The sequence below is a fragment of the Medicago sativa genome, chromosome 5 (genome assembly GCF_051527215.1).
Source record: "Medicago sativa cultivar Bolivia chromosome 5, Bolivia_mono, whole genome shotgun sequence".
Taxonomy (NCBI): domain Eukaryota; kingdom Viridiplantae; phylum Streptophyta; class Magnoliopsida; order Fabales; family Fabaceae; genus Medicago; species Medicago sativa.
Genome location: NC_140753.1, coordinates 13,334,595 through 13,351,157, shown reverse-complemented (window position 1 = coordinate 13,351,157; position 16,563 = coordinate 13,334,595). Strand labels below are relative to the sequence as shown.

Sequence of the window (16,563 nt, the reverse complement as noted above, 5' to 3'; positions counted from 1 at the left end):
TCAAAGCATTTCATAAAAAAGATAACCACTTTGCATTTCATAGTATTTGTCTATAATAGTGACGATGAAAACAATGATAGCAACTTCCTTTGATGTCTCCGCCGCTTGCTTTCGTTCACGTCCTCTAATTCTACGGCAGAACACGACCATAACAAGGTCACACTCTAATTTAACCATTCTTCTATATCTATATACTAATAATATTTATCTGTACTTATGTTTTTGTTTACTTTGTTATTAATATTATCTATGTGTTTTCAAATTCTTAGTGTTGTTATTATTGCGTACATGCAGTTTTTCGTTTATAAAATCTTCCAAATTTAATAAGGGACATAGAAGTGTTGTTGTTCAACCAAAGTGTTCCAACTTCCGGTAAGTGTAAAAAGTGTTGATCATAATACAATAAAACATTACTTTTTGTTTTTTGTTTTGTTTGAGTAAGTAACGTTGTTGATGTGGTTTTTTCAAAGCACGATGTGTGGTTTAAAGGGGAATTTGGAGGAAGTTGTTGGAGTTCCGACTTCAGTGCCAGTGCGTGTAGCTCACGAGCTTCTTCTAGCTGGCCATAAGTATTTGGATGTAAGGTAAAGTAACCAATTTAATCAAGGCTTAAATATGTTTATAGTGACTATAATTTTTTTGAGTTGATTTTTGTGCCTAAAACTACAAAACTATTATGTAATTTTTAAATTTATTGGACTGAAAGTCGAGTACACGGCAAAAGAAATTTGTCAAGACTAAAAATACATGCAACTCTTCAAATAGTTGCATAACATTACATAACCGATTAATATACTAATGTTTTGGAATTGTGATTTGGAAGAAGCCAAAACTCACGACTTTCCATACCTGTTTATTGTGATTGTGCAGGACCACGGAAGAGTTTAATGCTGGACACGCTCCTGGTGCGATTAACATACCTTATATGTACAAAGTTGGATCAGGTTCTAACTCAATTCTCAATGTTAAATTATTGTAATATTCTTAGTGTTTAGGTTTGCTTATTTGTTGATTATCATAAGTCTAAGAGATATATAATACTCTTGGCCATTAGATTAATCAAAACAACTGAGGTTTGATAGAATAGGTTGCAAGAGATCAAAAAGAGATCAAATTGGTAATCCATTAGTGTCCTTTTTTCTAATCTATTCATATAATTTTGATGTTGATATAAATTATGTGTTCATGCATACAGGGATGACAAAGAACAGCAATTTTGTTAAAGAGGTCTCCTCACAGTTTAGAAAAGAAGATGAAATTATTGTTGTAAGTGCATATCCTTCGCCGCGCCATGAGATTTTGTATGTTATTTTCAAGCACTCCAAATTAATTCATCTGCTAATGTTATTGCTTTTGCAGGGTTGTCAGCTTGGGAAAAGGTCTATGATGGCTGCTACTGACTTGTTAGCTGCTGTAAGCATTTCTTCTTTCAATTGCTAATATTTACATTGCAATAGTTTATTGCAGTTGAAAAAAGTTTCATAGTTCGTTTGAATGTCTGAATCAAGTTTTGTTCTTTCACGTAATTTCATTTTCATTCAGCTTTTCAACTCCCCCTTTCACTTCTTGTTTGAGTTTGCACCTAGCATTTTAGTTGAGTGCTAGGTGATACAAAACCTGAAAGTGTAAACAAAAATAATCCGTGCTACTTTTTTCATCAATAATTAGTCTTGGTTTCTTGTCATTCCAATTTCCAGTGATAGATACTTTATTAACTTCTTGAAAATTTTGAGGTCAAAGCTTGTTTGGTGACAATTGTTTTGCATTGTATAGGGGTTCACCGGACTCACAGACATAGCTGGTGGTTATGCTGCTTGGACTCAAAATGGACTTGCTACAGAACAATGATTGGACCTGAAGCTGTATATAGAAATAATAAGAATTCTGTTTGGATCATGTAAATGCATAAAAAGGAAGGAGTGGATGGAATGATTTTATATATTTACATATCAATAATTAATGAAGGTTATTTATCAAATCAAACTTTCTGAAGAAACCCTCTCTCTTGGCTTGATGTGTTGTTGATGATGTCATCCCATCTTTACAGTTCAATTCGAACCATGATCATTGACAGGAAAAAAATGCTAGAGCTCTATAACTCTGTTTGATACCAAGAAGAAATCATGATATGCTATGCAAGTCTACAACACTATATAATGTTATGAAATTTTATGTAGTGCTCGACATATTTGAAAGAAATCCCATTCAATTTCTTCATAATTTCCACAACAGTAATAATATGAAGGAGAAGAAATCATAATATGCAAGTCAAATGACTGTATCATATCATTAAGTAATGAAGTATCATGTAATTCTTGGCATATTCAAAAGCATTCTCACTCAACTTTTTTATATAAAAAAATAACAATCAAAGACTTGGTGCAATAAAAATTTATCTAAATCAGACAATTAAACAGCCATGAAAAGCTTTTCTCTGCAGAGTCATTCAAACCACTACAAAGGTACTATTAAGCACTGAAGTCCGTAGCATTATCATGATACTTTTATGATCTAACATTTAGTACATGTTAAGTGTGATGAGATACTAGATTTCGAAGTGTTTTTGTTGAGTACAGAGAATGGAAAACGTAGAAAACGTAGAATAATGGACAGCATTGCAGCACTGAAGCTCATGCTTTTTTCTTCTATATTTCCTTTCATTATCATCAAACTCTTACAATCTACAATTTCGTTACATGTAAATTCATGATTAAGGTATAATGGACATGTGTTGAAGGCAAAAGTGTGGCTAGTGCTGACTAAAATTTCCAAGCACCGCATATTTAGTCCCACATCGCCTATATGAGAAACAAGGTGTGGTTGAAGTCTATATAAAAACAAGGTCTGTTGAGGAGTGGAAATCATCTTTGCGCTTGGGGCAATGACGCAGCTAATGAGGTTCTAACCGAGGCGCGTCTATTGCTGGTTGAAAACTATTTCCAAACCCCCTCTTAGGCTTGGGGTAACTCAAGCCTTTGAGAATTTCTGGAAGGACTCCCTTTAGGGTAAAGTCCTACAATCTTAGTTTAAATGTTAATATTAATTTTCTTTAATTTACAAGCCTCTTAAATTATTTAGGCTTGGGGTAACTTAAGCTTTGAGAATTTCTGGAAGGACTCCCTTTAGGTTAAAGTCCTACAATCTTAGTTTAAATGTTAATATTAATTTTCTTTAATTTACAAGCCTCTTAAATTATTGAAAGTATTATTGGTTTCAAATTAGGCTTAATTACATCATAGGTCCTTTAAGTTTGACGTTTGTAATAAATGGGTCCTTTAAAATTGTTTTGTAACAGATAGGTCCTTTAACTTTGTAACAATGTGCAACTAAGTCCTTCCGTTAACTCAACGTCAAAAAAAACGCTGACGTGGCTGTGAAGTCTATGATGTGGCATGCTAAAGGCAAAACGCTGCGTTTTGCAAAACAGAAGCTGAAACAAGGTTTGAAGATATAGTGAGAGAAAACAAATCAAGAAACGTGAACCCATTTTCTTCCTTCAATTTTCCCCATTAAAGCTCAATTGCTCTATTTGAAACTTGGATTAGGTTCTGTTTTTCAATTTTACCAGTAACCCAAACTAGCTCTAATTGCTCTAAACTTGATTTCCCCATTTTAAAATTGAAAAAATTGAAAAGAAAAAAAAAAACAAAAGAAACGAATGACACACATGGTTCTGTTTTGTATATAATTGCACTTTAACTTGTTATGGAGAGTACATAGTAGCATTCTAGTACATACCAAGACAATGGGGTGGAAATGAAATGTGTTGATTGTGCCAAAAAGGACATGGGAATTATGAACATGAAAATTAAATTGTTGAAGACAAAAAGTGGAGAAAAATCAACAAAACTTATGTTGAAGATTGCTGATGTAACTTGCATGTTGTTGGATTTAACTTGTGTTATTGCAACAATAAGCTTGACATTTAATCAAGTAAAGCGAACAATCCTTGTAACATGTTTTTTTTTAGTTTAATTTAAGCGTGCAATCATGTTAGACGATCAAACATTGTTGAGTGTAACATTAATGTAATGTGTTAAGTGTTTTGTTTTAAGAAAATGAATGTATTGTGCAATCTAATTAAGATATGGTACCTCTGTAAGGTGTTTGTGTTTTGTTTTAAGAAAATGAATGTATTGTGCAATCTCATCAAAATAATATACCTGTGTAATGTTTTTGTGTGTGTGTGTGTGTTTTTTTTTTTTTAAGAAAATGAATGTATTGTGTAATCTCATCAAGATATTGAACCTGTGTTATCCATATAATAATAACCATAATACATTTTGGCCAAAATAATCATAACATTTTCAAATTAATAACATGTCTTACAGCCAAAATAAACATAATAACATTCCATGTCTTACATATTAATTCATCCAAAATTACTGGCTTACAATTCAATCCTTCCAAAACAGCCATAATTCATATTTGCCATAGTCTAATCATACATAGATTGACCAGACCCCAAAAAAAAAGCTAAAAAGATGCCTAGGATAAGCTAAAACTAAGACGATGGCTTCCTTGGTTGCATCTTTGGCCTGACAGTTGTTTTGGTAGCCAACTGAAGTCCTTTTTGTTGCATTTGGAGTGGGCTGAGTTGATGAAGTACCCGTAGCAGACTTATCAGTTGGAAATTTTTAAGATACACTTGCATTTGACTTGGACTTGTTAGTTCTAGAAGACATAGCAGGCTTTTTAACATTGTTTGACTGAGATGCAAGTTGATTAGCAGTTTGAGTAACATTCCAAGAAGAAGCAGCTTGAGTAGCAACTTGAGTAGCAGTTTGAGTAGCATTCTGAGAAGTAGCAGCTTGAGTAGCATTCTGAGAAGTACCATTATGTGGTGTAGATTGAGGTCCACTTTGAGTAGCAGCTTGTGATGAAGTCTCACCCTGAGATGTATTTGCATTGGATTTGCATGATCTTTTGTTGTGCCCAACTTGTTTGCAAATGCTGCAGTTATTGGCTTTACCTTTCCTAGTCACTAATGATGGATCCATGGCCTTCTCATCTGCGCCTTTAGCCTTTTCATTTGCACCTTTAGCCTTCTCATGGGTATTGAGCTTTAATGGGGAAAATTGAAAGAAAAAAAAATCAATTTTCGAATGACACTTGATTAGGGTTTAACAAAACTCGAATCAAAATCACAAACTCAACAAATGAACAAGAGATTAAGCGATACTAACCTTTAAGGTAAAAGGAACATGTGATTTTGCATACAAATCAACTCGAATCACGAACTTTTCATCCAAATTAGGGTTCACGTTTTCCCTAATTTGTTTCTTCTCTCTCTATCTCTTCAAACCTTGTTTCAGCTTCTGTTTTGCAAAACGCAGTGTTTTGCCTTTTGCATGCCACATCACAGACTTCACAGCCACGTCAGTGTTTTTTGACGGTGAGTTAACATAAGGGCTTAGTTGCACACTGTTACAAAGTTAAAGGACCTATCTGTTACAAAACAAACTTAAAGGACCTATTTGTTACAAACGTCAAACTTAAAGGACCTGTGGTGTAATTAAGCCTTTGAAATTATTTCTTAAGTTTGTGTTTTTTCTATCATCAATTGTGTTTACAAATGGATTTTTATTTTTAGATCTGCATGCTTTTATTAAACCCTATGGTCAGTAAATCAAAAGCCTCAATATCATAAGAGGGGGTTTCTTCAACCCAAACAAAATCAAGAAGACATAATAGCAAATTTAGCTAAGAAGCAAAATCAAGAAAACATAATAGCAAATTTATCTAAGAAGACAATGGCTTGATTCGCAACACGGCAAATATGAAAGAAAAGAAAATCTCACGTATTGAAATTTGACGGGAGTCTTTGCAATCTTCAGCTCTTGCTCCTTAAAAAGAGCTCGGATGCTGGGACTCGTTGATAGCGGCAATGAGAATAAATGAGTCTGATTCTACTTTAAGCTTGAGGAACAAGTCCTTCGCAAGCTCTATCCCTTTTAACACAGACATGCCATCTGATACTGGTAATGCCATCCTTATTGGGCCCTGCTGCATCCACATTAAGTTTGAAAAGCACTTTTGGGTAGGGTCCATCTAATATTAGACAACCGACACCCAAGTCCATCTACTCGTGACCTTTGCTGTTATAAAGATTATGACATAAAGGTAGACCTGTTGATATAAAGATTATGACATAACTTTGTTGATATCAAAATATATGGACTTGTTGTTGAGTGCAACTTGGATAGTTTTATCTAAGTCCCACATCGGAAGTTTTATAATCAATGTTATGAAGCATGAGTTATAAAAGAGAATTGTGTGATACATTGTAACATACTTACCTGGATGGGGTCGATGGGTGATCAAGAAGGCCCATGGCCTAGGCAAGTGACCTCCATTGCACTTTGGAGGGGTGCTAGCCTAAGGTCTACCCAAGTGGTGGAGCCTACATCATAATTTGTTGTTGTGGGGGCTTGCGTTCGCGCGGCCCCTTCCAATTTTAGTTTCAAACTTTGTGAAATTATGATTTTGTACAGTTGGATTTGGATTGTACAATGTGAACTAAGTTATTTACAAATCTTAATCAACCGGTGAATTTTGGTTATTGCATGTCTTTGCATCTTCTCCGTTAGAGACATGTTATTTTGTACGGTAGTTCCTTAAAAGCAAATCACAAACTTTGCATTTGGACAATGACACAACTAGTGAAGGATTCCTTATTCATGCAACGCTGGTTGAATTTTAACGTCCATTTAATAATTTTCTTCAATTCATATTACATACGACTTATATACTATTACAGTTTAAATTTTTTAGAATACATTTTACTTTTATAAGGGAAAAAGTAGGTCCAATATCATGGAAAAATCATGGTTCAAATGTTCTGCAAATTAATGGGAGTAACATAGGATTTTCCAGACTATAAACCAAAGGCTAAAGTAAAATGGGGGTCTCAATTGTACCCAAAAAAAAAAAACAAATGGGGTGTCTCAAATGGTATGGATGCTATTGATTATTGGGAATTTTCTAAGGTCTTAATATAAAGACACCCTCAACATCTGGAGATACTTGCCATGAAAAGTCAATTACACCACACACATTTACTACTATCAAAGCACTTTAGTTCAACATCCATAACTTTTGAATTGTAGATTGATTAAGTATATTGTCTCCTCTAAAGAAGCACTCTACACAAGTAACGTATCTTACTATCTTTGTAAAACATCAAGGGAAGTTTTTAGTTTGTCAAATCCACTATGTATTATGTATGTGTAATGTCAACGGTTTCTTACCACTGGTTGATTGAGATTCATTACTTTAATCTCTAAAGCAAGACTCAGGTTCGAGTCCTACAACGTTGCTTAAATTATAACATTTACCACTCAATCATAACCCATAATCCATATTAAAAGATATGCTACGAACACTCTAACTAACACTCTTTCTTTTATTGGATGAAACTCATATCGATATCAACACTTTTAGTTAAAACTCTAGATATACATGAGTTTCACCCAACAATAAACTGGGTGTTAGCAGGTGTATTCATGGTACTCTCCTCATAGCATGTATGGTTACCCATTAACAAATGTTTTCTTGCGTAAGGCACAGCGATTGACTAACCCTATGTGAAAACAAACGCATGCTTGTTGACAATATTTTCGTTTCACAATCAATGCAAGCAGACCAATTATAGTAGTCCATTGTGGTGTTCATCCATATTTTTATTTTTTATGAAAAGATAAAATGGTTGCAACATTTGAGTTTAAATTTTCTCCCTTTTTTTTCTTTCTGAAATTGAATTACACGTAGGATGTGCCAAATCTATCAAGCCTTGTACATCTCGTGACATCGTCATATAATGTTTTTACCGGTAAACATCAAAGTGATATTGGATACAGGGGACTGCTTAGTAAAAGCTCCAATTCAAAAAACGTGGTAAACAAAGCAAAGGTTTAAGATTACATGATGCCTTGAATTTTCAACCACCACTGCTCTTGCATCCGTCCTACTCGCTTCTGAATAACAATAGTTGAGAGGACAAAAGAAGAGAGACGCAGACTGTGCCAAAAAAATTAAGGCAATAGCAGAGTAGAACAGGATTTTTCAAGAGCAGAAAGAACCAAACTCAATTGATCTTTGGTCAGACTGTACAGGACAAAAAGGCTATACTCTTGAATTCTCAACCACCACTGCTCTTATATGGGTATCAATATCAGTGATGGCCACGCCTAAGTGATGAGAGGAAACCGTGTGATGACTTATCTTTATGTCGATCTACATCATTAACCTGACAAACATGAAACAGAAAATTGTTAAATAGGCACAACTTGGTGCTATTTTTCAAAACTTTAATACTTAACCTCTTTTTTTTTTATGATGTTAATAGTTTACCTCTTTTGCTATGTGTTGGAGAATTTCAATTATTTCAGAAAAGGCTGGTCTCTCCTTTGGATCTTGTTGCCAGCACCGCTGTAGTAGTTCAGAAATTCTTGGATGTGTATTTTTGGGAATTGTAGGCCGTAGACCCTAATAGCAATTTAAGCCACATAGAGTTATTGTGTGTAAACAAGAAAAATGTTTCGATAAAATTATCCGCAAAGAGGAAAGAATACAAACCTTCTGCACCACACCAACTGCTGCTTGTAATGGGGTCAAGTAAGAGTAAGGCAGCTGGTTACAAAAAATAGAATATATAATGGATTAGCAGGTAGAAGACTGATCAACGTTTGAGACAAGAAACGAATAAAAAGATGAAGCAGAGCAAAGCTTGCTGCTTGAGACAAAAATGCTCACCTCTCCAGTTAAAAGCTCCCAGAGTGCTATTCCAAAACTGAAAACATCTGCCTTCTGGTCATATGGTTTGTGTTCAATAACCTTCAAGTCAAATCAACAGAAAGAAATGTGAAGCAATATCAAACAGCTAAAGAAAGAAAGAAAGAAAAAAAACAGAAAAGGAATCCAAATATCATTATCATGTAAGCACTTTGAAATCCAAACTCTAAAACTTCAAGGCATGCTTGATGAATGTGAGTTGAACTAAAAAATAAGTGTCAATGCATTACATTTTTTCTGATAATGCGACAATGCATTACATGCTTGGCAAGGAAATTGCCCAGAAAGAATAAATCTTTTTTAACCGCAATTATGAAAAGAAAAAAAAAAAAAAGGATAAAACTGTTATTGAACTGTAAGTTGAATGCCCAAACAATGTGAATCAAATATCCATATAAAAAAAACATTAACATAAATCGCAACGAGTATATTATTTTCTTTACCAGTTTTAAATTCTGCTTCACCATGGACAATATTTTTAAGGGTAAACCAAGAACCTAATTTAAGAGATTAGGATAAAAACTTTTCAATATTTTGTGAACTCCGGTTTGAATACCAGTTTTACTTGCATTTTACTTAGCTTGTTGTTCCCCACACAAAGTCTTCCCCCCTGATACATTTAAAATAAAATAAAAAAACACACGATTTCCACTGCTGAAAAATATCCAAACTATCACCCAATCGCTTTGCACAATGATATCATCCAAAATATCAAGCAGAAGAATAAAATCGAGTTCAAGAAAAATCATACCTCAGGAGCCATCCAGCGGTATGTTCCAGTTTCAGCTGTCATCACTCCAGACTGAGTTTGCACTCTGGCAACCCCAAAATCAGCAACCTTGACCAACTGTTGAAGGATATGCTCTTTGAGTACATATTAAATAAAATGTTGAGATGTTTTGGGTCTTATTATGCAACTGCTCATCTTAAACTTAATTATACAAACTATAAAACTGCAGTTAATCTAATTCGAGATGAGTTGCAGTTTTGGTTTATCAATGAATTAGAGCCACAGTTCTAGTAGTAAATTATCACACAATCGATTAACAAATTCTATAATCAAGTAGGAATTGAACATGGGAAAGTAAAAAATGCAATGGCCCAACAATCGAGATAGGCAATACATTAGTGATATAGGATTGCAACTGAGGAAATAAGATTAATAGATTTATTTGTAACCAAATATTACCAACAGAAGTAAAAACATAGACCAATAACAATGAAAATGCAACAGGAAGTATCAATGTGTGCATTCATGGAGTCTACTTACTTCATTTTCGTCCATCAGAAGATTGGCAGTCTTGAGGTCCCTGTGAATAATATTATTTTGGTGCAAATAGTTCATTCCCTTGGAAACATCAATGGCTACTTTTAGTAAAGATGGAAGCTTAAACACACCCTTTTGTCTGTGCAGAAAATCATATAAGCTTCCTCTCGACATAAACTCTGAAACATGATCGCATAAGCATCACAGTTGAATTATTAGGTTATTGAACAACGAACCAAATCATCTTAACAATTAAAGTACTCGATGCAATACAAATAGGAACTTGGAGATTCTTAGTCCCAACTCAACCCCAAAAGCTGGCTCAATGGGTGGATTGCCCAAGCATTATAAAGACTACATTAGCCGTATCTCTAACTGATATGAGTTTCATCAAACCCCCTCACACTAAGGTGTATGGCCTAGACATCTGAAGCATGGACAAATGTGGGTGGCCTAATTACACAAATCTTAACATACATTGCTTATAGAAAAAACATACACTCATGCTCAGGACTGTCCAAGCCCAAAAGCTAGCTCAAGGGGTGAGGATTGTCCAAGCAATGTAAATACTTTGCCAAATATCTATAAACGATATTGGATAGCATCAGAGATATCAAACAAATTCTAGAAAGGGAGGCTGTGCACAAGGCTTCCAACATTGTAGGGTGTGGGAGGGTCAAATGTATGCAGTATCCACCATCGGAAGAGGTTGCTAAACCAGAGTCCATTCCGACGCAGTAACAGTGTAGTAACCTTGTCCTTGCATCAAGGCTCGCAGCTCACCCTTTGAACTAAAGTATGAAACGTAAACATAAATCTTAAGTTCTCAAAATCCTCTCCTACTTACCAGTAACAATACAAAGATTTGGAGGCCGAGTACAAGCACCAATGAACTGAACAACATTCTTGTGTCGAATCTTCCTGCAGCCAAAGATAAGTCATAATTTGTAAAGGAAAAATTGTCATGTAGATCTACAAGGATACCATATTACTAAAACTAACTAGGATAAAAAGGACTACTGCACACACTAGCGAAATAGTCAAAATAGAAACAATATCAGATATTTTAAAACAAAAACATTCAGAAGTATTTGATGGAGGATACCACAAAATTTGGAGATATTATTTTCAATAAACACATTCTCCTTTCCTGAATGGTCGTAGCAGACAAGATAGATACTTTTCTCTAAGGATAAAGTTCAAGCCCCTTCCAAGATTGAAATTAAGTCAAACTCATTAATCCTTGACCCCAGGCATTTTAATAATCTAGATTCTACAATGCCAATTTCAGGGAATCAATCTTCCATACAATTTAGAATTATATATATTTGAATCTGAAATGCATGGATTTTTTTAAAAACTTAAAGAATTAGGATTACAACCAAAGTATGCTTCATTTGGCATAATAATGAGCAGTTAGAATTATATATATATATATATATATATATATATATATATATATATATATATATATATATATATATATATATATATATATATATATCTGAATCTGAAATGCATGGATTTTTTTTAAAACTTAAAGAATTAGGATTACAATCAAAGTATGCTTCAGTTTGGATAATAATGAGCAGTTAGAACAGCTTTGCAGAGGTGCATGAGAGCACGAGAGCCTGAGAAAATCTCTTTGGTAATCAGAGCACAAAGATTTGTGTCAGGCTATCCGTGCATGTTGATTTTCCAACAGATAGTTCAAAAAGAAGGAACAAGATGAAAAAACAATCCAAAGGTATAAAGTACAAGAGGTTTGATTTTTTGCCTGCAACTAGGAAGAAATGTCTAAAACTCTCCAACAGATAATGAATCTCCAATACAATTTATATCAAGATGATGTATCTACAATGAGTCCACCTTTTTAATTTCACATTAAAATAAACTATAGGGTCTGCAAGCTAGATTATCATTTGATACGCTACAAAATCAACAATTAAAAACAAGAAAAAGGAAGATATACACACTTTAATTGCAAAAGGTTTGCCTTTTCTATCCTAAGATAACAAAGGATAAATGCAAGAAGGGAAGGTGGAAAGCATACAAGAAAAAAAAATCTCAGTAATAGGAACAGAAGCTCCACCAATTATATTCCACTATCCAGACAAACCTCATGATATAAACTTCCTGTGCAAACTCTTTCAGCATATCTGTACTTATGCGTTCAGGCTTAAGAACTTTGATAGCCACATCTTGACTGCAATAACTGCCTCTGAATCTACGAAGTCAAGTGAAAAACGTAAAGAGAGGCATCAGCTAAAAAAGTGATGTAGATTTCTAATATACTGTCATGCAGAAATAACTTACAAGTCACCAAATGATCCAGATCCAACTTTGTTTTCATATTTTAGCTGGCTGGGATCAATTTCCCAGACATCAGCTCCATCAAATGGTATTTGTATGCAATCAGGGGAGGATTCCATCCTAGTCTGGTATTGATCATTTGAGGAATAAAGTGTGCCCTGATTTGACAGATATTGATCCTACAGAATGGGTATTTCATATCAACAAGTCTTCAGCACAAATGAATTTAGCAGATTGCAAGAGTGTAAAGAACAACTAATATTAACAGATGTTGCAATTGATTGCATGTCGTCCAAATTATTATCAGTTCCTTTTTTGCAAGCCAAACTGCAGATTATCATCTTCCCTTCTTAATCTTGAATAGGTACCATCATATCAAAGCTAGCAAGAAAATTAAAATATCCCCAAAAACCCTAGAACTTTGTATTTTGAAATGAATAACTGAAGAGTATACCTTAACCTTCAAAATTTCCTTTTCCAACACACCTTTAAGCTCCTCAGTTTCCTAATGACAAAAGGAAAAGACAGTAGAAGCAAGATGCTATGTGGATATAAAAAATACAATTAAAGATAGAGTTATTACGAATTCAACGCTTTTATCCTACCTCGTTAGGCCATCCCTCAACGACGAAGACATCCAGGGAAAACCCATCAGAGGTGGAAAACGCATGAGCTTCTTGAATATTCAGTCCAATCTCACCAAGTATTGAAGTTAACTGAAATGCATACATAGTCAAGGGTGAGAAATTGCATATAATATTAAAAATACACTTTCTCTATCATATAATTCAAAAAGAATTGAATTTTAATCCATCGTTTGTGTAAAAAAAGGTATAGGTTGTCCACCAATAACATATTTGTCAAATTCATTAAATGGAGTTACACCATGTCATAGTGCATGTCAAACTTTGTTTACACTAATAGTTCATCAAAATCAATTTCATTCAGAACTCCAAGTAATTTGATCCTTTGTCAAATGAATAATTGAGTAAAGCCTTCAATTTGCAAAATGAACAAGGAAGCAGTCCTCTTGTAATTGTTTGAAACTTATGTAAGTCTCTTTGAAAGTTTCTAGATTGCATGAAAGATCGACTGAAATAGACTAAAGGAGTCATCGCCTAAAAAAAGATCAAGAGTAAAATACTCCTCTTTAGCCTTTAGCATTTTATATTTAGCATAAAATTATTTATTTACATGAGTGTGAATCCGTATTAGAGTTTATATCTATGGGGTTGCATGTAAATATTACCAGGCAGTGGTATTCAATCATGCATACTTTCTTGCACATTCATATATGGTCAATTTATTCTTGGTAAAAAAATGAATGCTTGGGAAAATTACAACTTACAGAACTTGACAAAAAAAACTTAGTTTCTCTCTAGTTTCTGAATGGCTACGTTTGACGCAGCGTCCATAATAATTGGCAAGAGCTATGTCCAAGATTAATACAAAAGGCAATGACAAGCAAGAAACACTTCCAGCATAGCAATTTGCAAGAAGTTCACCAACTAAATCAAAAGGCTAGAAAAGTAAGAGCTATTTGCTATCATCGTGTTGGATGCCGAAGAATACAGTATAAAATAAAATGGGGAATATACATGCTAAAGAGAAATATCACCCAATGATTTAAAAACATCATTTTACAGAAGTATAACGGAAATTTGAAAGAATTTATCACCTGACTAAGGAGTTTAGGCTTGTCAATTGTTGAAAAGGTAATCTCGTGCATGGGCCTAAAATGTAATAAGTGAGAAGATCAGTACCAGTCAAAATTTTAAACAACAATAGCGTAAAGCATTTATTAACTGCTATAAGCTAATGGAAGCAATCAAACAATAGTGTTTCCCCCTGAAAATAGTGAGCCTTCATGATATACAATTTTAAGAGCCTTGTCAGTCGTATTAATACAGTTTTCACATTGACTGATTTTACATTTTTTTTCTAAACATCATACTACAGTGATGAACATGCCTAACAATAGAACTAAATGTTCCCCTACCAAAAGGACGTGAAATTTTATTCAACAAGTCTTTGTCTATATATCAACTCATGAAAGACATGCTTCTACTTCTACTTGATCAATATAAGACTATTTTTAACAATACTAAGACAAGGAAATAAAGCAAACACATTTACAATATTCTGACTAGAAGAATAGTAGTCCAAACTGAATTTATTAAGATGCATACCTGTTAAAATTTGGCATCACACCCATAGTATTGTCTCCGTCTTCAATGTTATTTTTATTTGTATGAAGTGCAAGAGCTTCAAGGTTAGAGGAAGAACCAAACGTAGGTGGTGGATGAATTCTTTTTTGCCCAAGAAAAAAGAGAGATAACATTAAAAAAATAAACTAGTGGTGGCATAAATGAAAATATAATATTGATGGGACCAATTCAACAAGAATTGGGATAATAAAAATTATTCTTATTGAGCAATCACAATGAAAGAAAATAAAACTGACTGGACAATGTATGAACCATACCCCTGCTTTAAAGAATAGTTAAGAGAACTTTGTGCATCATCTTTCTCAGAAGGATCTGAATGCACTGAAGAATCGTTATGATTTGCACCAGCAAAAGGATATACCTGTATTAAAGACAATACAGATATGAATCAATCTAAGGCCCTGTTTGGATAAACATCTTATTTGCAGCTTATAGCACAAGTGTTTATCATGATAAGTGCTTATATATAAGTTATTTCTGTAGCAAAAGATAAAATAAAGTTAAATTGTTTTCATATAAGCAATAAGCTGTTTTCATAAGCTATCTTGGAGAACTTATGAAAATAAGCTGGAAACAGCTTATGACAAACAGCTTATGAACAATGTCATAAGCTGCTGTTTCCATTAGTTTTCCGAAATAGTCTCAAAAAACTTATGCCAGGAGATAAGCTCAAATAAGCCAATCCATACAGAACATACCACTATGCTACAATTCATTTAAACCACTTATAAAGATGCTGATTCCAAATTTCCAAATCTTATGTCAATAATAACAACAACCAGTTAGTTATCTACATCGAGTTCATAACGGCTAGTAATTAAATTTAAAACGAATTACAAGTATTTTTTCGATAATTTTTTTTACCTGTACTAAACGAACTTGAAATGCAGGACGATTTGCAGGATCTTCTGCCAACTCGAGCAATCTCTTATGAGCAAGAACATCTTCTGCTCTCTCCACATTCACATCCAATGCATACCTATGCAGTAGCAATCATTGAAGACTCGTACAAAATCACTCTGGCATATTCACTTACAAAAGTAAAGTAAAAACAAAACAAAACAAAAAATCATTCAGCTATTTTCTTCCTTTTTAATTTCCTTTTCAATTTCATCATAATTCATAGTAATTGAAACTGAAATTAACATGAATTAAAAAAAGCTAATCACATCGCAATTCACAAATTCGTACATCAATCATTTTGACAACTTTTTGAACGGTAATTTGGCGAGAAAATCATTTTGATGAGAAAAATGAGAGAATGAAAACCTAGCGGGAAGACGATTGAAGTGAAGCCAGAGTTGATCATCGAAACCAGGAACAAGAGCGTCTTCGCAATCGGAATCTTGAATTCGACGAAGAACTTCATTGTAAACTTCAAGTTTCTGACGGTGATGGCGAGGATTCGCGTGTGATTGCACCGCTCTGCTTCCGCAACTCTCAATGTCGTTCTCGATCACCATGAGAGAGCGAGCGTAACAAGAATCAAACGAAACACGATCAAAACCGTTCAGAAGAAGAAGGAGAACGAGAAATGAGATCGCGAGAAATTGAAGAAGAGAAAGAAAGAGAAGAGAAAAAGGAAGAAGAGATTAGTTAAGATTTGAGTTGTTGTTGTTGTTGTTGACGAGAAACTGTTTTTTGGTTTTTGAGTTTATAATTTTTTGCTGCTGCTTTGGAATTGGATTGGTACTGATTCTGTGATTTTGGCTTCGGCGCAGTGTGTTTGTTCTCAGCTATCCACGTCAGAGTGGGACCCAATTTGCGCTCAAAATGGACACACCCGGCAAATTATAATATCATTGTTGATAAGGGATTAGCTTAATGGCGAGAAATATAAAATGCGTCCATGTCGAAATTGTTTGGTTGGATGTTTTTTTGGAATTGAACTCGGGACTATATAGTGTGTAGTGGCATTCATCCAATCAATAATGTATTTAGTTTTTAACATAGACTAAGTAC

At 34.1% G+C, this 16,563-nt stretch overlaps 2 protein-coding genes, 1 long non-coding RNA gene and 2 other non-coding genes across 5 annotated transcripts; 3 read left to right on the top strand and 2 right to left on the bottom strand.

Moving 5' to 3' along the window:
* The first annotated feature begins 2 nt into the window (after positions 1-2).
* LOC146920228 (thiosulfate sulfurtransferase 16, chloroplastic-like) lies at positions 3-1,996 on the top strand. Its single transcript, XM_085713655.1, has 7 exons — positions 3-156; positions 295-372; positions 471-584; positions 871-944; positions 1,196-1,266; positions 1,360-1,413; positions 1,774-1,996. Exons 1-7 carry the CDS (start codon positions 65-67, stop codon positions 1,846-1,848), a joined length of 558 nt encoding a protein of 185 aa, XP_085569781.1. The 5' UTR covers positions 3-64; the 3' UTR covers positions 1,849-1,996.
* An 867-nt stretch (positions 1,997-2,863) lies between these two features.
* Positions 2,864-3,013, top strand: LOC146920227 (U4 spliceosomal RNA). Its single transcript, XR_015012904.1, has one exon. It is a non-coding gene; the product is annotated as a U4 spliceosomal RNA (small nuclear RNA).
* A 1,312-nt stretch (positions 3,014-4,325) lies between these two features.
* Positions 4,326-6,129, bottom strand: LOC146920226 (uncharacterized). The gene is made up of 3 exons (XR_015011710.1): positions 5,802-6,129; positions 5,187-5,424; positions 4,326-5,063 (listed from the first exon to the last, which is right to left on the bottom strand). It is a non-coding gene; the product is annotated as an uncharacterized LOC146920226 (long non-coding RNA).
* Positions 6,130-6,291: 162 nt separating this feature from the next.
* Positions 6,292-6,452, top strand: LOC146920225 (U1 spliceosomal RNA). The gene has a single exon (XR_015012910.1). It is a non-coding gene; the product is annotated as a U1 spliceosomal RNA (small nuclear RNA).
* Positions 6,453-7,716: 1,264 nt separating this feature from the next.
* Positions 7,717-16,303, bottom strand: STY17 (ACT-like protein tyrosine kinase family protein). The gene is made up of 16 exons (XM_085713652.1): positions 15,871-16,303; positions 15,466-15,580; positions 14,859-14,962; positions 14,563-14,682; positions 14,052-14,106; positions 12,979-13,089; positions 12,828-12,878; positions 12,377-12,552; positions 12,180-12,287; positions 10,908-10,981; positions 10,064-10,239; positions 9,545-9,640; positions 8,755-8,835; positions 8,578-8,631; positions 8,353-8,487; positions 7,717-8,248 (listed from the first exon to the last, which is right to left on the bottom strand). The coding sequence occupies exons 1-16, from the start codon at positions 16,062-16,064 to the stop codon at positions 8,174-8,176; spliced, it is 1,725 nt and encodes a 574-aa protein (XP_085569778.1). The 5' UTR covers positions 16,065-16,303; the 3' UTR covers positions 7,717-8,173.
* Between the last annotated feature and the right edge of the window lie 260 nt (positions 16,304-16,563).